Consider the following 15,509-nt stretch of genomic DNA (forward strand, 5'->3'; position numbering starts at 1 on the left):
CCATGGTAACAGCACAGGATGTTGTTTCTATGACAACCCCTTGGTGGTGGTTTGAATGCTCTCATCCTCTGATCCTGCGTTTACATCTCAGTGTTTCTGTTTTAGTTTAGTGTGCAAGAGAGGTATAGGTCTATTGCTGACTCTGTATGTTTGTTCACGTGTGTGCTTGTGTGCGTGTGCAGGCGTGTGTGTGCGTATGCATGTGAGCGCATCAAGGAGCCGTACAGCTGGAGAAAATAAGACAGAAAAATGTATTTTTGTCTTTTTGTCTTAAGTTGTTTATTGTATAAATGCAACCATGTGAAGGGCTGATATGTTGCACAGGGAGGGAGAAACGGAGGCTGTCCTATATTGAAGGGAAGAAGAAACAGAGAGGCTGCTGCGTGGCAGAGGGAGGGAGTGACAGAAGCTGTTCTGAAATGGAGGGAGGAAGAGACAGGCTGTTCTGTAGCAAACGGAGGAACAGAGAAGCTGTTCTGTAGCAATGGGGGGGGAGTAGATGAGGGCTGTTCCTTAGACGTAGGGATGGCTGGCCTGTTTTCTAGCAGAGGGAGGTAAGAAAAGAAAGGCTGTTCCATAGCGGAGGGAGGCCAGAGGACTCCCTGTTTCCTGTTGGATGCAAATGGCCAGCAGTATATTGGCTCGCAGTGGTGGTGAAAGACAGTCATTATTTATCTCCTTGAGGAAAACAGCCTGTAACATTTCCATGACAAACCATTTATTGCGGTCTGTACAGTTCATAAGTTAACCGAATGAAATGTGCTACAGAGCTATCAATATGGGAAACTTTGCTGTCAATATTAGTATAAACTCAAAAGCAAAAGCAAGCAAGCACATTGGTTTCCTGTGGTGTCATTTCCTGTATTTGGCCATGAAAGATCTCATAGTGTGGACTTGTTATAGCCTATATCATCTCACCTAATTGACTTGCACTTGTCTGAGGTCGGGGTCCGGATGACAAATGTGGATGAGGGGGACGTGCTTGAAAAGCCAAGCACGTGACTGAAACCCACGAATCAGACCTCTCCGCTGGTGAATGTCTGGTGCTCATGGTTTCTTTATCTGGAGACATGAGCTAGCCCATGAGCTTCTGCTATACACTGCGGTGTCGTCCGCGGAGAATCAGTAAGGCCACGATTAAGGGTAAAGCCACACATCCTCTGACGTAATGGCCTGGCCTCGCTCTTGCCTCCCACAGTCAGCTTGCTCTGGGTGTGTTTTCTATTTTTAAAACAGTGTTCCTTAAATGTATATCAATCGTATATTTTGGAAATCTCCACTGGGCAATAGTTAACAAGCCGTCCTTAACAGAACTATGTGGAATGGGGATGAAAATTGAAATCTGAGACAGTTTACACGTCAGATCTGTAATCTGATTGGTTATCGCACCACGTTCCCCATCCTCCATCAGATATTCAAAAAAACATTTGACGATAGTACCTTCTTTTATCGATCTTTAATGTTCTGAAGTTACTTTGTGCTTTAAAACTATTAATTTTGGCGAGGTCGCAGAAATGAATGGGAGTGAAAGGGAACTGGATAACCAAGACAACTGATGTTTTTAGTATTTAGGCTATGAAAATAGAATGGGGGTAGGCTCCACAAAATGACCTGTTTTATACCAAAGTGAAATACTCCTTTAAAGTTTGTTTTGGTATACGTCTACAACATGTACATTGCTAGGGTTGGTCTTCGATGGAAGCCTCTTGTGACTGAATGTTACTGTAACGGGGGAAGGAGCCCTGGGCATCAACATTGTTGACAGGGGCCATCATCTGATTGCAACAACTGACAAGGACGCATTCCAGAATCTTATAGAGTTGCCAAACTTTGTTTCTCCCAGCATTTGGCAATATTGTTAAAATTCCTATGTGTACACATAATAATAGTGTAGGCTATGGTTAAGGTTATCATCAGAAACTTTTGAAAAATCACAGAAAACCAAGGAAATTGCCGAACTGACTAATAGCCGTTGATGCAGTTGAGATCCCAAGTTCTTAAATGAGATCCTTTAATTTTATCGATCATATACTTACAGTAATGGCCAGCAATCAATCATCGATTAATCATGAACAACCCTACTGGGATCCTTTTGTCTTTAGAACATTGGGCTAATTTCGCCTCTTGTTGTGCAGGGTGCCCAGGGAAAGCCACTGCTCAAAACCCACAGTGGTCCCAAACTCATTACATTTGTGATGGCAGCTCTGGCCAATTGGGTGCTTGTGGTCAGCTTGCTCTGTCTGTGTAGGGGTCTGGGTTAGGATGGCAAATGGGGATGTGCACATCCCCATTTGCCATCCTGCAGAGCGTTCAGCCCTCTGCCACAGTGATTGCACAGTGGAACCACGGCGTTAATGGAAATGGTGACTGGCCGGGAACACAGTGCTCATTGGAAGGGACGGACAAGGTTCCCACCAAGTGCTGGGCTGAAGGCCTCTGCTGGGGCTAACAAAACTGTGGGAATGAAGGCAAAGCCGTGGATTCAAAAGAAAAAGAAATGTGTGAAACTCCTGCGACTCCTCTTAATCCGATAAACGAGGAACCACTCACCCCCTCCTGTGAATTTACACTTAATGTGTGCGTCTGTGTGTAGAGGGAGTAGATATCCTGTAGATATGGGAGACTGTTCTCTTTATTTACTGCCCACATGGTGGATTGCTGTGGTGTGTGTAATGGGGTGTGACTGCGAGCGTGTGTTTGTGTTGCGTGAATGTGTTTTTGCGTTTCTGCGAATAAAGAGTGACCTCTCTCTCCCCCCCCCAGCCCACAGGCTACATGGAAACATCTCTCTCCTACAGCAGCATAGAGGAGCTACAGCCTCTGACCTGGGACAACGCCCCCAAATACTGCCTCCAGCTCAGTTTCCCTGGAGGGACTGTCCTGCTGCAGGTACGGGCACCGTCCGATGCGCGCACGCAATGTACATGCTAATGTACACACAAATACACTTGCACATACATACACATGTAAACATGCACACACACATACATTCATGCGTGCATATCTGTGAATGCACCCGTGCTCACACATGCACACATGCGTGTTTGTGTGTCTGTGTGTGTCTACGTCTGTGTGTTCCCAAGGAATTCTGTTTGAGTGAGTGTTACTGTGTCTTATCTGAGTGTTTATCTCTCTCAGGCAGCCAACAGTTATCTGCGAGACCAGTGGTTCCACTCGCTGCAATGGAAGGTAGTGTAAACTCCACAGCTGGACCTTGCAGTTGTTTTCGATTGTGTTTATTGTGCTCGAGTGTGTGCTGGATGTGTTTACAGAAAACGCTCTTAACTCTCATGTTTATGCGTAGAAAAAGATCTACAAGTATCGGAAGGTTCTGACCAAGCCCAGCCGCTGGGAGGTGGTGCTGAAGGAGATCCGGGCCCTGGTGGATCTGGCCCTGACCTCTCCACTGCAGGACGACTCTATCCACCAGGCCCCCCTGCACATTATCTCCACCCTGCTGGCTGAGGTACAGGGGTTGGGGGGGGTTCACATCTGCACAGGGCCGCGGGTGTGGTTTTGGGGGCGGAAGGGTGACATTTCCCCCTGGCCGAGTGAGTTTGGGTGTGGGCGGTGGAGAATGATGGAGAGGGAGAGCGGAGATGACATTCAAATCGAGAACTTTGGTGGTCCCCCCATTTACTTCTCACGTGAATGTCCAATTCAGTCAGAGGAGCTGCCTGATGTTGCTGAAAAACCGACTTTTGCAGTGACAGTTCTGTCACAATTTCTTTTATCTTATCAATGGTATGAAGCTGGGATATGTAAATCTGGACCGCAAGACCGGTTGTACTGCTGGTTTTTATTCTTCCCCTCTAACCAGGGACTTATGCCTGGTACTTATACTTATACAAGAGTGGATTATCTGGTCAATCACTGTGCTTAAGTCAATAAACTCATGTAGGAAATAAAACCAGCAGTAGCACTGGTCTCCAGGTCCAGATTTGAGTATCCGTTGTTTACCGTATTGCAAGATTCATTCACTGTTCCTGTTGGGTTCGCTTGGTGCGTGGTCAGGTTTTTAAACTTAGTTTTGGCTATGGCTTTTGGTGCAGTACTGGAACAGTAACAGAACATGGGATTTCAGTTTCAGTTATGGTGTGGTGTGGTGCGGTCCGCTACATGGTACAGTCATAAATGTAACCCCAGCCCATTTCTGGTCTTTCCCTCCAGAACTCCAACCTGAGTGCTCAGGAGCATGAAAACATTATTGTGGTGAGTGCACAGTGTGTGTGGGTGTGTGTGTGTGTGTGTGAGAGAGAGTGAGAGTGTTGTTTGTACATCTTAGTGTGGTCTTCATTCATGTATGTGAGCAAGTATGTCTCTGTGTTGTACTATTTCTATGTATGTCATAAATTGTGAAATTGTCTGTTTTTGTGTTTTGTTTATATGCATGTGCCTGTGTGCTGTTTACCTGCATGTTTGTAAGTGTTGTGGCTTGTCTGTTTTGTGGCGTGTGAGTTTGAGTATTTATTTATGCATGGTGAGTTTTTGTGTTATGTGCGCTCAATTGATCACCTCTTCAGATTGTGTGTGTTGAGGTTGTGCGAATGTGACTGTCTGATTATTCTTCCCTCCCTTATCCAGGCCATCGCCCCTCTACTGGAGAATAACCACCCTCCCCCTGACCTGTGTGAATTCTTCTGCAAGGTAACGGATTGTGCCCCCCCTCATTTTCCCTTCATGTGCCTCTCTCCATACTCTGGCATAAGCAGCAGTGGGACATTCGGACACCATTTTGGAAAGGTTCTTCGTAAAAAATTCAGAAAAAGTGCATTTCACAGATGTCTCAACACACTGTACATTTAAAAACATGAAAGATTGTAAAAGATAATGCATAGTGATTGGGCAACATTATAACAACTAAAATTGTCCTACCTTGCAAACTATTTTGGAAGGAATACCATTTTATTTGCTTTAAAAGCACTCTACCTAGATATACAGTTGCACCTATTTTTTGGCGGCTGTTCTAGCTAGCAGCAAACTTAAAATATAGAACTTCCTAGGGTGTTGTATGGAAAATGCCACAATGCAGTTTTTCAAATCAACTAAAGCTAAATACTTACTGTAAGCATGTGGTGGTGGTGTTGTGTGTTCAAAGCTGAAGGACGGGGGATGTTATTTTTTTCCCTAGGAAAGCATTACCATGGCCTGATAGCCACAAGAATAATACAATCCAGCCTGTGCATCTGCTCTTCATCACAGAGCATTGCATCATCAAACCACCATGCAAAATGTTGCCAAATATTATCTTTAATCTCACAGGAGGAGCAAATGCAAACTGTAAGCTTAATTTTGCTCCAGAACTGAAAAATAAAATGCACGACTGCAAAAACGGTATGACTGTAACTTCCACCTGCACGTGGAAATGCAGATTTCAATTCCTGTAATTAGCCTCACTCTGATAATAATGGTATGCTGTAGCATTAGCGAACTGCTGCGCTGAATGAGGTGTTAAAATAGTTTTTGTTACATTCTATGTACAGTCTATACAGATGTTATCTTCACACATATATTATTGTTGATGGATGCGTATGGGCACTAAGCATGTAGTGGAGGGCAGTGATAGAAATCTGCAATCTGGCCAGTCTTGTGACGCTTGTTGAAAATTTCCATTACAAGACTGAGACGTCAGCTCTAGCTCATTATAGGAAATATTTTTATCTTTTCAAGGGCATTTTTATGGTCTCCCTTGACATATTTTCCACAGCTATTTTTGGCATTTCAGGGACACTAATTCTCAGTGCCTACCATGCAAAGAGTATGGGTTGTACAATAGCTGCAAAAATCAGTCACCAAGAACATTCACATTTTGTAACCAGGGAGCTGTACATGGATGCATGTACATGGAATGTTATAGTAAAAAATACATTGAGAATGAGTAATAACTAAGGTAATGACTAAACCAATAAAGAATGTTGCATTACTGGGGCTACTGTGTGGCTCATCCGGTAAAGACACTGTTGTAATGCATAGATGGGCCCCTCGGTCTGGTATGGAATGGGGTAATATATGATACAAAATGCAGTTTTGAGATGGGACCCATGCCCCGTGTGTGTCTGCAGCACTGTCGGGAGCGTCCGCGGTCGATGGTCGTGATTGAAGTGTTCACACCTGTGGTCCAGAGAATCCTCAAACACAACATGGTGAGTGTCCTTGTGCTCTATGCACCTGCGCGTAGTGTTCAGGTGCTGCGCTCAGGCCCGACGCTCAGCGCTGGGTCTCTGGGCAGCATTTTCACTCCTATCTCAGAGTGCTGTGGCTCTCACTATCTTTCATTCTCTTAAACTATTTTTTTTTAAATTCCCTCTCATTCTTTTTCTCCCTCAGGATTTTGGGAAGTGCCCTCGGCTCCGCCTCTTCACTCAGGAGTACATTCTGGCTCTCAATGAGCTCAATGCTGGCATGGAGGTGGTGAAAAAGTTCATACACAGGTGAGTGATGTACAGGTGAATTCTGAACACATCGTGCAAATACATGCGCGGCGCGCACATGCACTGTGCAGGTATGGTAGGGCTAGACAAAAAACTTTTTTTGGGGTGTGTAAAAGTTACCACCGCCATCATCAAAAGAAAGTCTATATGACAAACGGTCTTCAATAATCATTGTTATAGTTAATTGGCCAGCCCAGGTGTACTGTGTGTGTGTGTGTGCGCGCGCATGTGTTTGTGTGTGTGTGTGCGCGCGTGTGCGTGATCTGTGTGTAACCCGTGTCTCTGTTTCAGCATGCACGGCCCGACAGGACAGTGCCCCCACCCCCGCGTCCTCCCTAACCTGGTGGCTGTGTGTCTGGCTGCCATCTACTCCTGCTATGAGGAGTTCATCAACAGGTCAGTGTCTGCTGTGGAGTAACAACTGTATGTCATCTCATTGCATCAACACTCTGCACCATGGGACCTGGGTCCCACCCAGGAGGACCTCCTCTTTCCATGTCTGTGAAGACGTCATTACACAGCCCAGAGAGCTGCCTCTGATTCCCAAATCTCTCTCCTTCTCTCCCTTCCTGTCCCTCTTCCTCTGTCTCTCACTTAGAGCCATATTTACTAAGGCTTTTATAGATGCTAAGGAGACATATAGCATTTTTCCATGTTTACTGAGGTGACGCACTGGAGATTTTCACTGGAAAAAACAGCATCCCTAAAATTTGCGTGTTTGGCCTAATGCATATGTAAGGCCTTCTGGTGTTAGACCAAAAATATGGGAAGCAAAAATGGAAATGCATATTACCTGATATGTCACCTAGCATCCAATTCCCGTTAGAATACACTCTGAAAACCATACTAACTTTTCAAGGACAAATAACTTTTTAAAAATGATGTATGAGTTGATTTATTGCAAACAACAATAAAGCCTTGTAACTGAAAATTACTTCCAGAAATATTTTTGCTTCACTTGCTCAAGAACTTTTTTTTTGGAAGTATCTCCCACAAAGGCTCAAATTCCTCCGTTCCTTTGGGAGGCAGTAACTGGAATGCCCATGTACAAACATGAAGTGGCTACAACAGCCGTATTGTACAATAAATTATTGACTGTTACATTTATCAAGCATTACATTTATGACGAGTCTCCTCTATATTTGAGAAAGGAGAGGATCTTTTTAAATAATTTAAAAACACATGATTCCTTTTATAAACAGTTGTCTGTTAAAGACGTTGAGAGACTGTTACTCTAGTTTTTTTTTTTTTTTTGACTAATGAGATGTGTTAACATAAAAGTGACAGTGCCTATCCATTGTATCCATGGATCATGACACCTGTCAAAAATCCGACTTCCCAGAAATTAAGCGCTATAATGTTATATAATGTTGCTTTTCTGCCATGTGCAAGACGCGTCGTGAATACGGGTAGTCAATGTGAATGAACTCGCTGCGGCTGTGCTCATTTACATAACCACTCTTGGTTAATACACGCTAATTGAACTGACGTTGAATTTTGTGGCGCCGACAGTGATTTGCGGCATGCTTGGTAAACGTGGCTCTTAATCTGTAAGATTTTAGTTTTGTAGAAGAAAGTACTTGATGTGGACGTATACCATACTGGTCTACTGTTCTTGGTAAGACCTATAAGAAAAGGACCTGTTACACACTAGACTCACTGCAGCTACTGCGTAATTTCACTGTAGAAAGACATTGTTAGATTTAATCATAAGTTGTTTTCTGGTTTCCAAATATCACAGTGTTTGATTAAGCGACCTTAGTCTCTACCTCACCAGCTGTATGGTGAGCACATATTCAATATAGATATTGGGATGGCAAGTTTACCTTGCCCCAGGTATACCTTCCAACCAAATTACAGGTTTCAAAGGTATACCTGTATGGTAGAGAACCAAGAGATTGCAAGGTCTCCCACAGAACTAACTACAATGACCACAGAATCTGTTGTCTTATGAAGGAAATTAACCAAAATTAGATTATGGACCCTTTGACCCTTTGACCCTTTCAATTCACAATTCAGCTGTGAGCACACAATTCAACTTCACAGTTACAGCAAGCCAGCTGCATTTTCAGTTATTTTGAGTTTCATCCCTATTGCTTCTTCATCTCCTTGTAGTGTTTTCATATTATTTGCGTGTATGTCTATATGTTTTCAGCCGAGACAACTCCCCCAGCCTGAAGGAGATCCGAAATGGCTGCCAGCAGCAGAGTGACAGGAAGCCGCCCATGCCCCTGCGCCTGCTTCGCCCTGACCCGCCCACGCCCCCTCCCTCGGCGCCGCCCTCGCTGCCCGTCTCCCCGCCCCCACTGCCCCTCTCCCCGCCCCCTACTATCGTCAACTCCAGCGAGATCCTGGTGGAGCTGGAGCGCAACAACAACAACACCAGCAATGTGACCCACAGCAAGCTGAAGGGGCCAGCAGGGGGCGATAGCGAGCCCAACCTCATCGACTGCCTGCTGGTCAGCCCCGCCCTCAGCTCACTGTCCATCCAGCTGCCCGCCCAGGCTGACCGCGTCCTCGGCTGCTTCGCCCTCATTCTCAAGATGCTGTAAGCCACACCCCCACTCCACACCACCCTTTCACTTGGGTGTGATTCTTCCTGCTTTTTCCCTGAATGACTGCTGAGCATTCTCTCCTTTCGTGAGCTGCCAGAGAGTACAGAAGCTCTTGTTTATACAGTTTATAAGTACAATTGATCATTCGCGCAGGCTAATAAATAATTCTGGAGATCCTTTCCCGTCCGAGCATAACATTGCAATAACATTTGCGATTCCAAAAAGGAGAGTCCGAAGCACTCTGTCTTGCATTAAAAGCCGTTATTGGCAAGTATAAATAAAATACAGACATGCTTCAGCATTTTTGACCCTTCAGTGTTGGTCAGTAAACGGGAAATGGTATTACTTGTGTCACTTTTTTTTTACAGTTCAGGCATTTGGCAGGCTCTCTGGCTATTTCCAGTAAGGGTCATGGAAGTATCGCCCAAAAGTATCCACCATTTACCAGCATTGTTTTGTTGATTGTTACAATGCTGTATCAGTCTTGATTCTGTTTTACTGTCCCTATGGTTTAAAAGGAAGTACTGATTTTTTGGATCATAAATGTCTCAAACTGAGTCAGAGGACTAGGGGAATACGTTATAAACACAGCCTAGCGTTGCTCTTACTGGATGTTGCTTTTGATTAAAAGTCTCCACAAAATGTCTAAATGGTAAACAGCACACGAATCAAAAGCTTTTACATTCTATGGCAGCTAATAGCAGAGCAGCTACTCAACATTGAAGCCAGAAGCTAGTGCCCTGACAGACACTATGGTGCCATTATGGATGGTCTGAAAATCATCTCTTGATTAATGAAATTATTAATAATCACTGATTCATCATCCTGATTCTACTTTTTTATTATTCTGTCTTTTGTTTTTAAAATGGGGCCAAAATATCATTATTTATTTTAAGAATAATTTGTCCAGCTCATTTTTAATCCCACCCCACTTGATGATGTGACTCAGATGTAATGCTTCCCTATTCGTCTGTTATTGAGAATTACTTCAGAAAATGGAAAGGGTGCATGTGAAAGTAAAAAAAGACTCCAAACTGTGTGACCAAGTGTGACTCATAAACATAGAGCAAACAATAGTTTTGTTGCCATTACACAGTATCAAATTCAAAAGACTAGTCACATAAATTATAAAAAGAGGCTGTCTCAATGACATCATCAGTTCAGAGGTCAGATGACCTTTTTCAGATGCTGACGAAAGTTTTGGTAAATGACATGGAGGTCATGCCGATTCTTCTGAGAATAAGACGGAACATATCAAATTATAGATTTTGGCTTGTCTTCCCCGTTAAAGGGAGCGAGTGAGTGAGAGAGGGAGAGAGAGAGAGTGTGTGTGTGTGTGTTTGCATTGGCAGTGGCATTGAATTGTTCTTAGGAACAAACATTTGTGCAATGAATGGTTCTTAGGAACAGATATTCCCTATGTGTTTTTGCGGGGGTGTGGGGGGGGGGGGGGAGAGATTATTGAATGAATAATTTGAATCCATCATATTATTCAGGCTTTATTTGTGCATAACACCATTATAGGTCATTATAGTCTGGTTTTATTGTTCTCATTTCTATGACTATAGACTTTATTTATTTATTTATTTATTTAGGATCCCCATTAGCAATACACTGTTTGCAGCTAATCTTCCTGGGGTCCAAACATAAAATACATACAATACATACAAGATTATATAGTGAGACATAAAATCAGACAAACAGACAGAATAATACGAAACAATAATGTTGGTAAAAATGGTATTGTTACCAACAGAGAGTAATTAGTAGTTTGCAGTTGTATGTTGTGTATTTTTATGAGATCGTGTTGGGCTAATTGAATGTACAAAGTTGATTCAATGGTAATAAAGGATCTCCCTAACAATAAAAAAATCTAATTATAACTTTAATTATATTGCATATACATTAGCTGCTGGTCTAGGAATGTGGATTGGCACTGTTGGCGATTTCACTCAGGTGGATGCACTGTGTGCTCTTGTATCATGCGTAGCTCTGCATTGCAGCTGCTCTTAAATGAATGTAATATAATATAACAACATATAGCAATATTAATGACAAAATACACAGTAACACTGATATTGTTTCTCTCTCTGTCTAGGTCTGACTATGATGACTGGAGACCAGCGTTGGCCAGTCTACTGCAGCCTATCCCCTTCCCCAAAGAGTGAGTCACTGCTCTGCCTTTCCCTTTTATCTCTATCCCCTCCATCTTCTCCAGGGTAGCCCCTCCCACTTCCACATCTAACTCCGCCTCCTGGGTGAGGAGGAGGGGCCAGACGCATAGTTGTTTTTGTGTCACCTTTAAGGTTCTAATTGGCTCTGATCAGTGGTTTCAGGTACTGAGTTCCTCCTTAGGGGGTTGTCCCAGAGAGGCAGGACCAGGGTGGTTTTTGGCAGGAGGCTCCCGGGGGGTGGCAGGGGAGAGGGAATCGGGGAGTCCCTCTGACGTGGGTGCAGATAGCAGGAGTCCTGTGGGTGGGGAGGGGGCGGAACAAGTGCTCCTGTGGGAAGGCTGTAATTGGCTCTCAGGCCGTGGGACTCATTATGGCTGGCCTGATTATGTCACAGCCGGAGCTCACTTGCGCAGCCAGGCTAATTCTGAATGGCAACAACAGGCAGCCACTGTTCCCAGTGCGCCAAGGGCGGACACTGAACAGCTACTGTGTAAACACGGGCTTGCAGATGCAATGGAAGCCTTGTAGTCTTGCATGAATGCTTAAATGCACGTGTTGATATGCATGTTTGTGTGTGTGTTTTGTATGGATGTGTCATTTATGGTAATCTTTCTCTGCTCTCTCCTGTTGCAGGGCCCTTGCTCATGGCAAATTCACAAAGTAAGTGTCTTCACAGTTTCCATATGACTTTGTATGAGTGAGCTGCAGTTTTCCAAGCTAAATCTCGTCTCTTCCTGCTGAAAGGGGATCAATAGATGCTTTGTAATGAGCAAGATCATGTTTCGCAGAACTTACGGTCCCAAAAATATTTCCTGTGGCATTCTCAGTTCATGAATATTCATGAGTGGTGGTGTTGGAACAGATTCTGATCCTGAATGACGAACGGTTTACAACAGTTTTTCTGTTATTTGTAGTACAGTGATTTACAATGAGAGCAAAATTGTTTATGCTGTTTTCATGTGGAGGAATTACTTTTTAGGCCCAGGTTTAGTCTGGATCAGTGTGAGAGCCATCTGCAGTGGTGTGTCACAATTTTGTGTCTCTTCCTTTGCAGGGAGCTGAAATATGTCATTCAGAGGTTTGCAGAGGACCCCAGACAAGAGGTAAATTTGAGAGTGTGTCACTGGTACACATCTGTCACTCTGGTGTGTGTGTGTGTGTGTGGTTCTTGTGTGTTTGTAAGAGGTATGGTATGTGTGTGTGTGTTTGAAGGGGAATTCCACCGCAAGGCGTAACTGATTACTTCTGATTAATGTGTGGCTGGCCAACACAATCTCTGTACATTAACAGGATAGTCCAGAGACCGCTGTGTTCACCGATCACCAAAATGTCAGCTAACTCCAACACTAGACACATCGACACTACTAACAAAAATAACTCAAATGTGTACTATTAAATATATTCCTATATATTCTAATCAAACAGGCTCAAGTTGGCTAACTTTAGCCTACTGCTAGTTGCGTTTTGCTACTGCTGCAATATGTTACGCTAGGTACTGTAATGGCAACATATGACAATAGCATGCCATTGCTATATTCCAGCATCATATTACTACCATTATGCCATTTACCATACACCCATGCTATATTTAAAGTGCATGTTTGTGTCTTTTGGTGTGTGTTAATTGCACAAATCGATCTAGCTGAAGTCATGTACTATTAATTACATTTGATAAGAATTTCACCCAGAGACTGTTAGCCTACATGCAAGGGAAATGTACTTGTATGAAGGGCAGCATTTACACTACATGGCCAAAAGTATGTGGACACCTGACCTCAAAAATCTCATCCAAAGTTATGGACATTAATATGAAGTTGGTCAACCCTTTACTGCTTTAACAACCTCCACTCTTCCTGGAAGGCTTTTTATTAGAGGTTGGAGCATTTCTGCTGGGATTTGATTCCATTCAGTCAGAAGAGCATTGGTGAGGTTGGGCACTGATTGGGTGATTAGGCCTGGCTCACAGTTGGGTTTCCAAATGATCCAAATGTGTTGGATGGGGTTGAGGTCAGGACTCTGTGCAGGCCAGTCAGGTTCATCCACACCGATCTCGACTAAAACCACTTCACTGTGTGCCTGGGGGCATTGTCATACTGAAACGGCAAAGGTCCTTCCTCAAACTGCTGCCACAAATTTCACTGGAACTAAAGGGCGTAGCCCAAACCATGAAAAACGGCCCCAGACCAAGGGCTATCCAGATACTTTGGGTCATATTGTGTGTTTCGATTATAACCACCTGTGCTTATAAAAAACATTGGGCCATTTAGCTAACAGCTTTAGTATGATGGCTACTCAAACATCAGAAGCATGCGTTTTAAAAGAACACAGAGACTTGACAAACTGTTTACGGAAAACATTTAAGTCCATGCTGGTTGTGAATAACAGCAGGAGTTGAGGTAACTGACCCAAAACTTGCAGCCAGTGTAGTGAAGTGACCAAAGACCATACTGAAAATATTTAGTTTTAGTAGAACTGGTAATAGTGCACATAGGCTTCTGTCTTTATCCACTAAAATGATGAGTCGAGCAGGTCATTTCACTGTTGATGTGTTGTTTAGAAAAGCAACAAAAAACTGCAGTGAATGAACAAGAGACCAGCATGATATTTTTGTCAGATAATTTATTGAAATGCGTAGGTGTGGAGAATATCTATATCAGCTCTTGTATGTGCGAATATCAACAATGTCAACCGTACGTTTCTCCTTGCCTGGCTTGATGCCTTCGTCTCCTCTCTCCAGTTCTCTCTCACAACCGTATAAAACGTCTGTTCTTGCCGGATTTATTGTGACGACCAAATATTGCACAAGTCGTGACTGTGTCTGAAATAGCTTGCTGTGAGTCAACTGCATAAATCAGCTATTCAGATCGTAGTTACGTTAAACCCATGCAGCTTGCCCGACTGAAGTGGCATTTTCTTTTTAGTGGAACTTAAGTAATTAACTGAACACATAAACCTAGATTTCCTTTCTTTAATGGCTAGCTTGTTAGCGAATAATGTTTACCCTCACTCCAGGCCTAAAACGCTCTGCCCTTGCCTCTGTATTCAGTAGAGTGGCAACCTGTGACTAGCATTGCCTGACACCGGCCCATGGCCTGAAAGTGCCCACCCGTTGTAGTCCTTAGTAAAGCAGGTTCTTGGAGCGTGCATTGTGGTTTGGCTGTATCTCTGCGCTCACTACAGGTAGAGAGTTGCCTGGGAGCTCATTGCAATCAGGAGGACAGCTCCTTGTTCATTCTCCGGTGGAATTCCCCTTTTAGTTGTGTGAGTTTGTAACGCAGGTATGTGTATATATAACTCTGGTGTGCGTGATAACTCAGGTGTGTCTTTTGCAGGTACACTCCTGTCTCCTCAGCGTTCGCTCTGGGAAGGACGGCTGGTTCCAGCTCTACAGTCCAGGGGGCGTGGCCTGCGATGACGATGGAGAGCTCTTCGCCAGTATGGTACGGCCATCAATCTGTCTATCCAAGTTACTCCCCCCCCCCCACCAGAATGCACCTTACTGTCCCTCATACTGCCAGCAAATATTGCCATTACAGTTTGTGTATTTGTGTGACTGGACTGGCAGTGCATGTTTTAAGAGGTCTCACCTTTCCAATGTGGAAATTATCAGGTAGAAATTAAAGTGAAACAAAGGTAGAAAAGTCTCTAGGCTGTAAGCTAGTCCTTCAAAATTCTGTGTTACTCCTCTCTCCAGGTGCATATACTAATGGGGTCGTGCTACAAGACCAAGAAGTTCCTCCTCTCTCTGGCTGAGAACAAGCTGGGACCCTGCATGCTGCTGGCGCTGCGGGCTAACCAGACCATGGTGGAGGTGTGTGTGTGTGTGTGTGTGTGTGTGTGTTGGTGGGAGGAGGTGTTTGTATGTGTGCTCACCTGTATGTGTGCCATTGTCTCCATGCGTATGCCTGTGTGTGCGCCTGTACCCTCTGTGTGTGTGTGTTTGTGTGCATGTATACACATTTGTGTATATTCCGTTCCTGTTCACTGTGTGCCTGCACGGGTGCATGCGCCTGCATGTGTCTGGGGGTGCTTAACCTGTGCTTTCTGTTGTATGTGTTGCAGATCCTGTGCCTGATGCTGGAGTATAACATCATTGAGAATAAGGACACTCAGCTGCAGATCATCTCCACTCTGGAGAGCACGCAGGTCGGCCTCAGCATGTATGAACAGCTGTGTGACCGACAGAGAGAGCTGAGGGAGCTGGTGAGAGAGATGCACAACCACACAACTGCACATTTACTCAAGCAAACTACCGCACATTTACCTAGGCATACAACAGCACATTTACACAGCCACATAAACGTGCATTTACATAATCACACAAACATGCATTTGTACAACCACACTAC

The 15,509-nt window shown here is 44.0% G+C and overlaps 1 protein-coding gene across 1 annotated transcript in view; it reads left to right on the forward strand.

The window, feature by feature from the left end:
• Positions 1 to 15,509, forward strand: part of cmip (c-Maf inducing protein) — a 39,446-nt gene that overhangs the window by 17,883 nt on the left and 6,054 nt on the right. Inside the window, exons 2-16 of the mRNA XM_064335518.1 lie at positions 2,764 to 2,889; positions 3,139 to 3,189; positions 3,305 to 3,466; positions 4,171 to 4,212; positions 4,585 to 4,647; positions 6,063 to 6,143; positions 6,328 to 6,431; positions 6,723 to 6,827; positions 8,587 to 8,979; positions 11,085 to 11,150; positions 11,794 to 11,820; positions 12,215 to 12,263; positions 14,493 to 14,600; positions 14,855 to 14,971; positions 15,223 to 15,363. Coding sequence (XP_064191588.1) covers positions 2,764 to 2,889; positions 3,139 to 3,189; positions 3,305 to 3,466; positions 4,171 to 4,212; positions 4,585 to 4,647; positions 6,063 to 6,143; positions 6,328 to 6,431; positions 6,723 to 6,827; positions 8,587 to 8,979; positions 11,085 to 11,150; positions 11,794 to 11,820; positions 12,215 to 12,263; positions 14,493 to 14,600; positions 14,855 to 14,971; positions 15,223 to 15,363 — 1,635 coding nt within the window. The remainder of the gene's footprint in view (positions 1 to 2,763; positions 2,890 to 3,138; positions 3,190 to 3,304; positions 3,467 to 4,170; positions 4,213 to 4,584; positions 4,648 to 6,062; positions 6,144 to 6,327; positions 6,432 to 6,722; positions 6,828 to 8,586; positions 8,980 to 11,084; positions 11,151 to 11,793; positions 11,821 to 12,214; positions 12,264 to 14,492; positions 14,601 to 14,854; positions 14,972 to 15,222; positions 15,364 to 15,509) is intronic.

Source organism: Anguilla rostrata, chromosome 5, assembly GCF_018555375.3.
Source record: "Anguilla rostrata isolate EN2019 chromosome 5, ASM1855537v3, whole genome shotgun sequence".
Taxonomy (NCBI): Eukaryota; Metazoa; Chordata; class Actinopteri; order Anguilliformes; family Anguillidae; genus Anguilla; species Anguilla rostrata.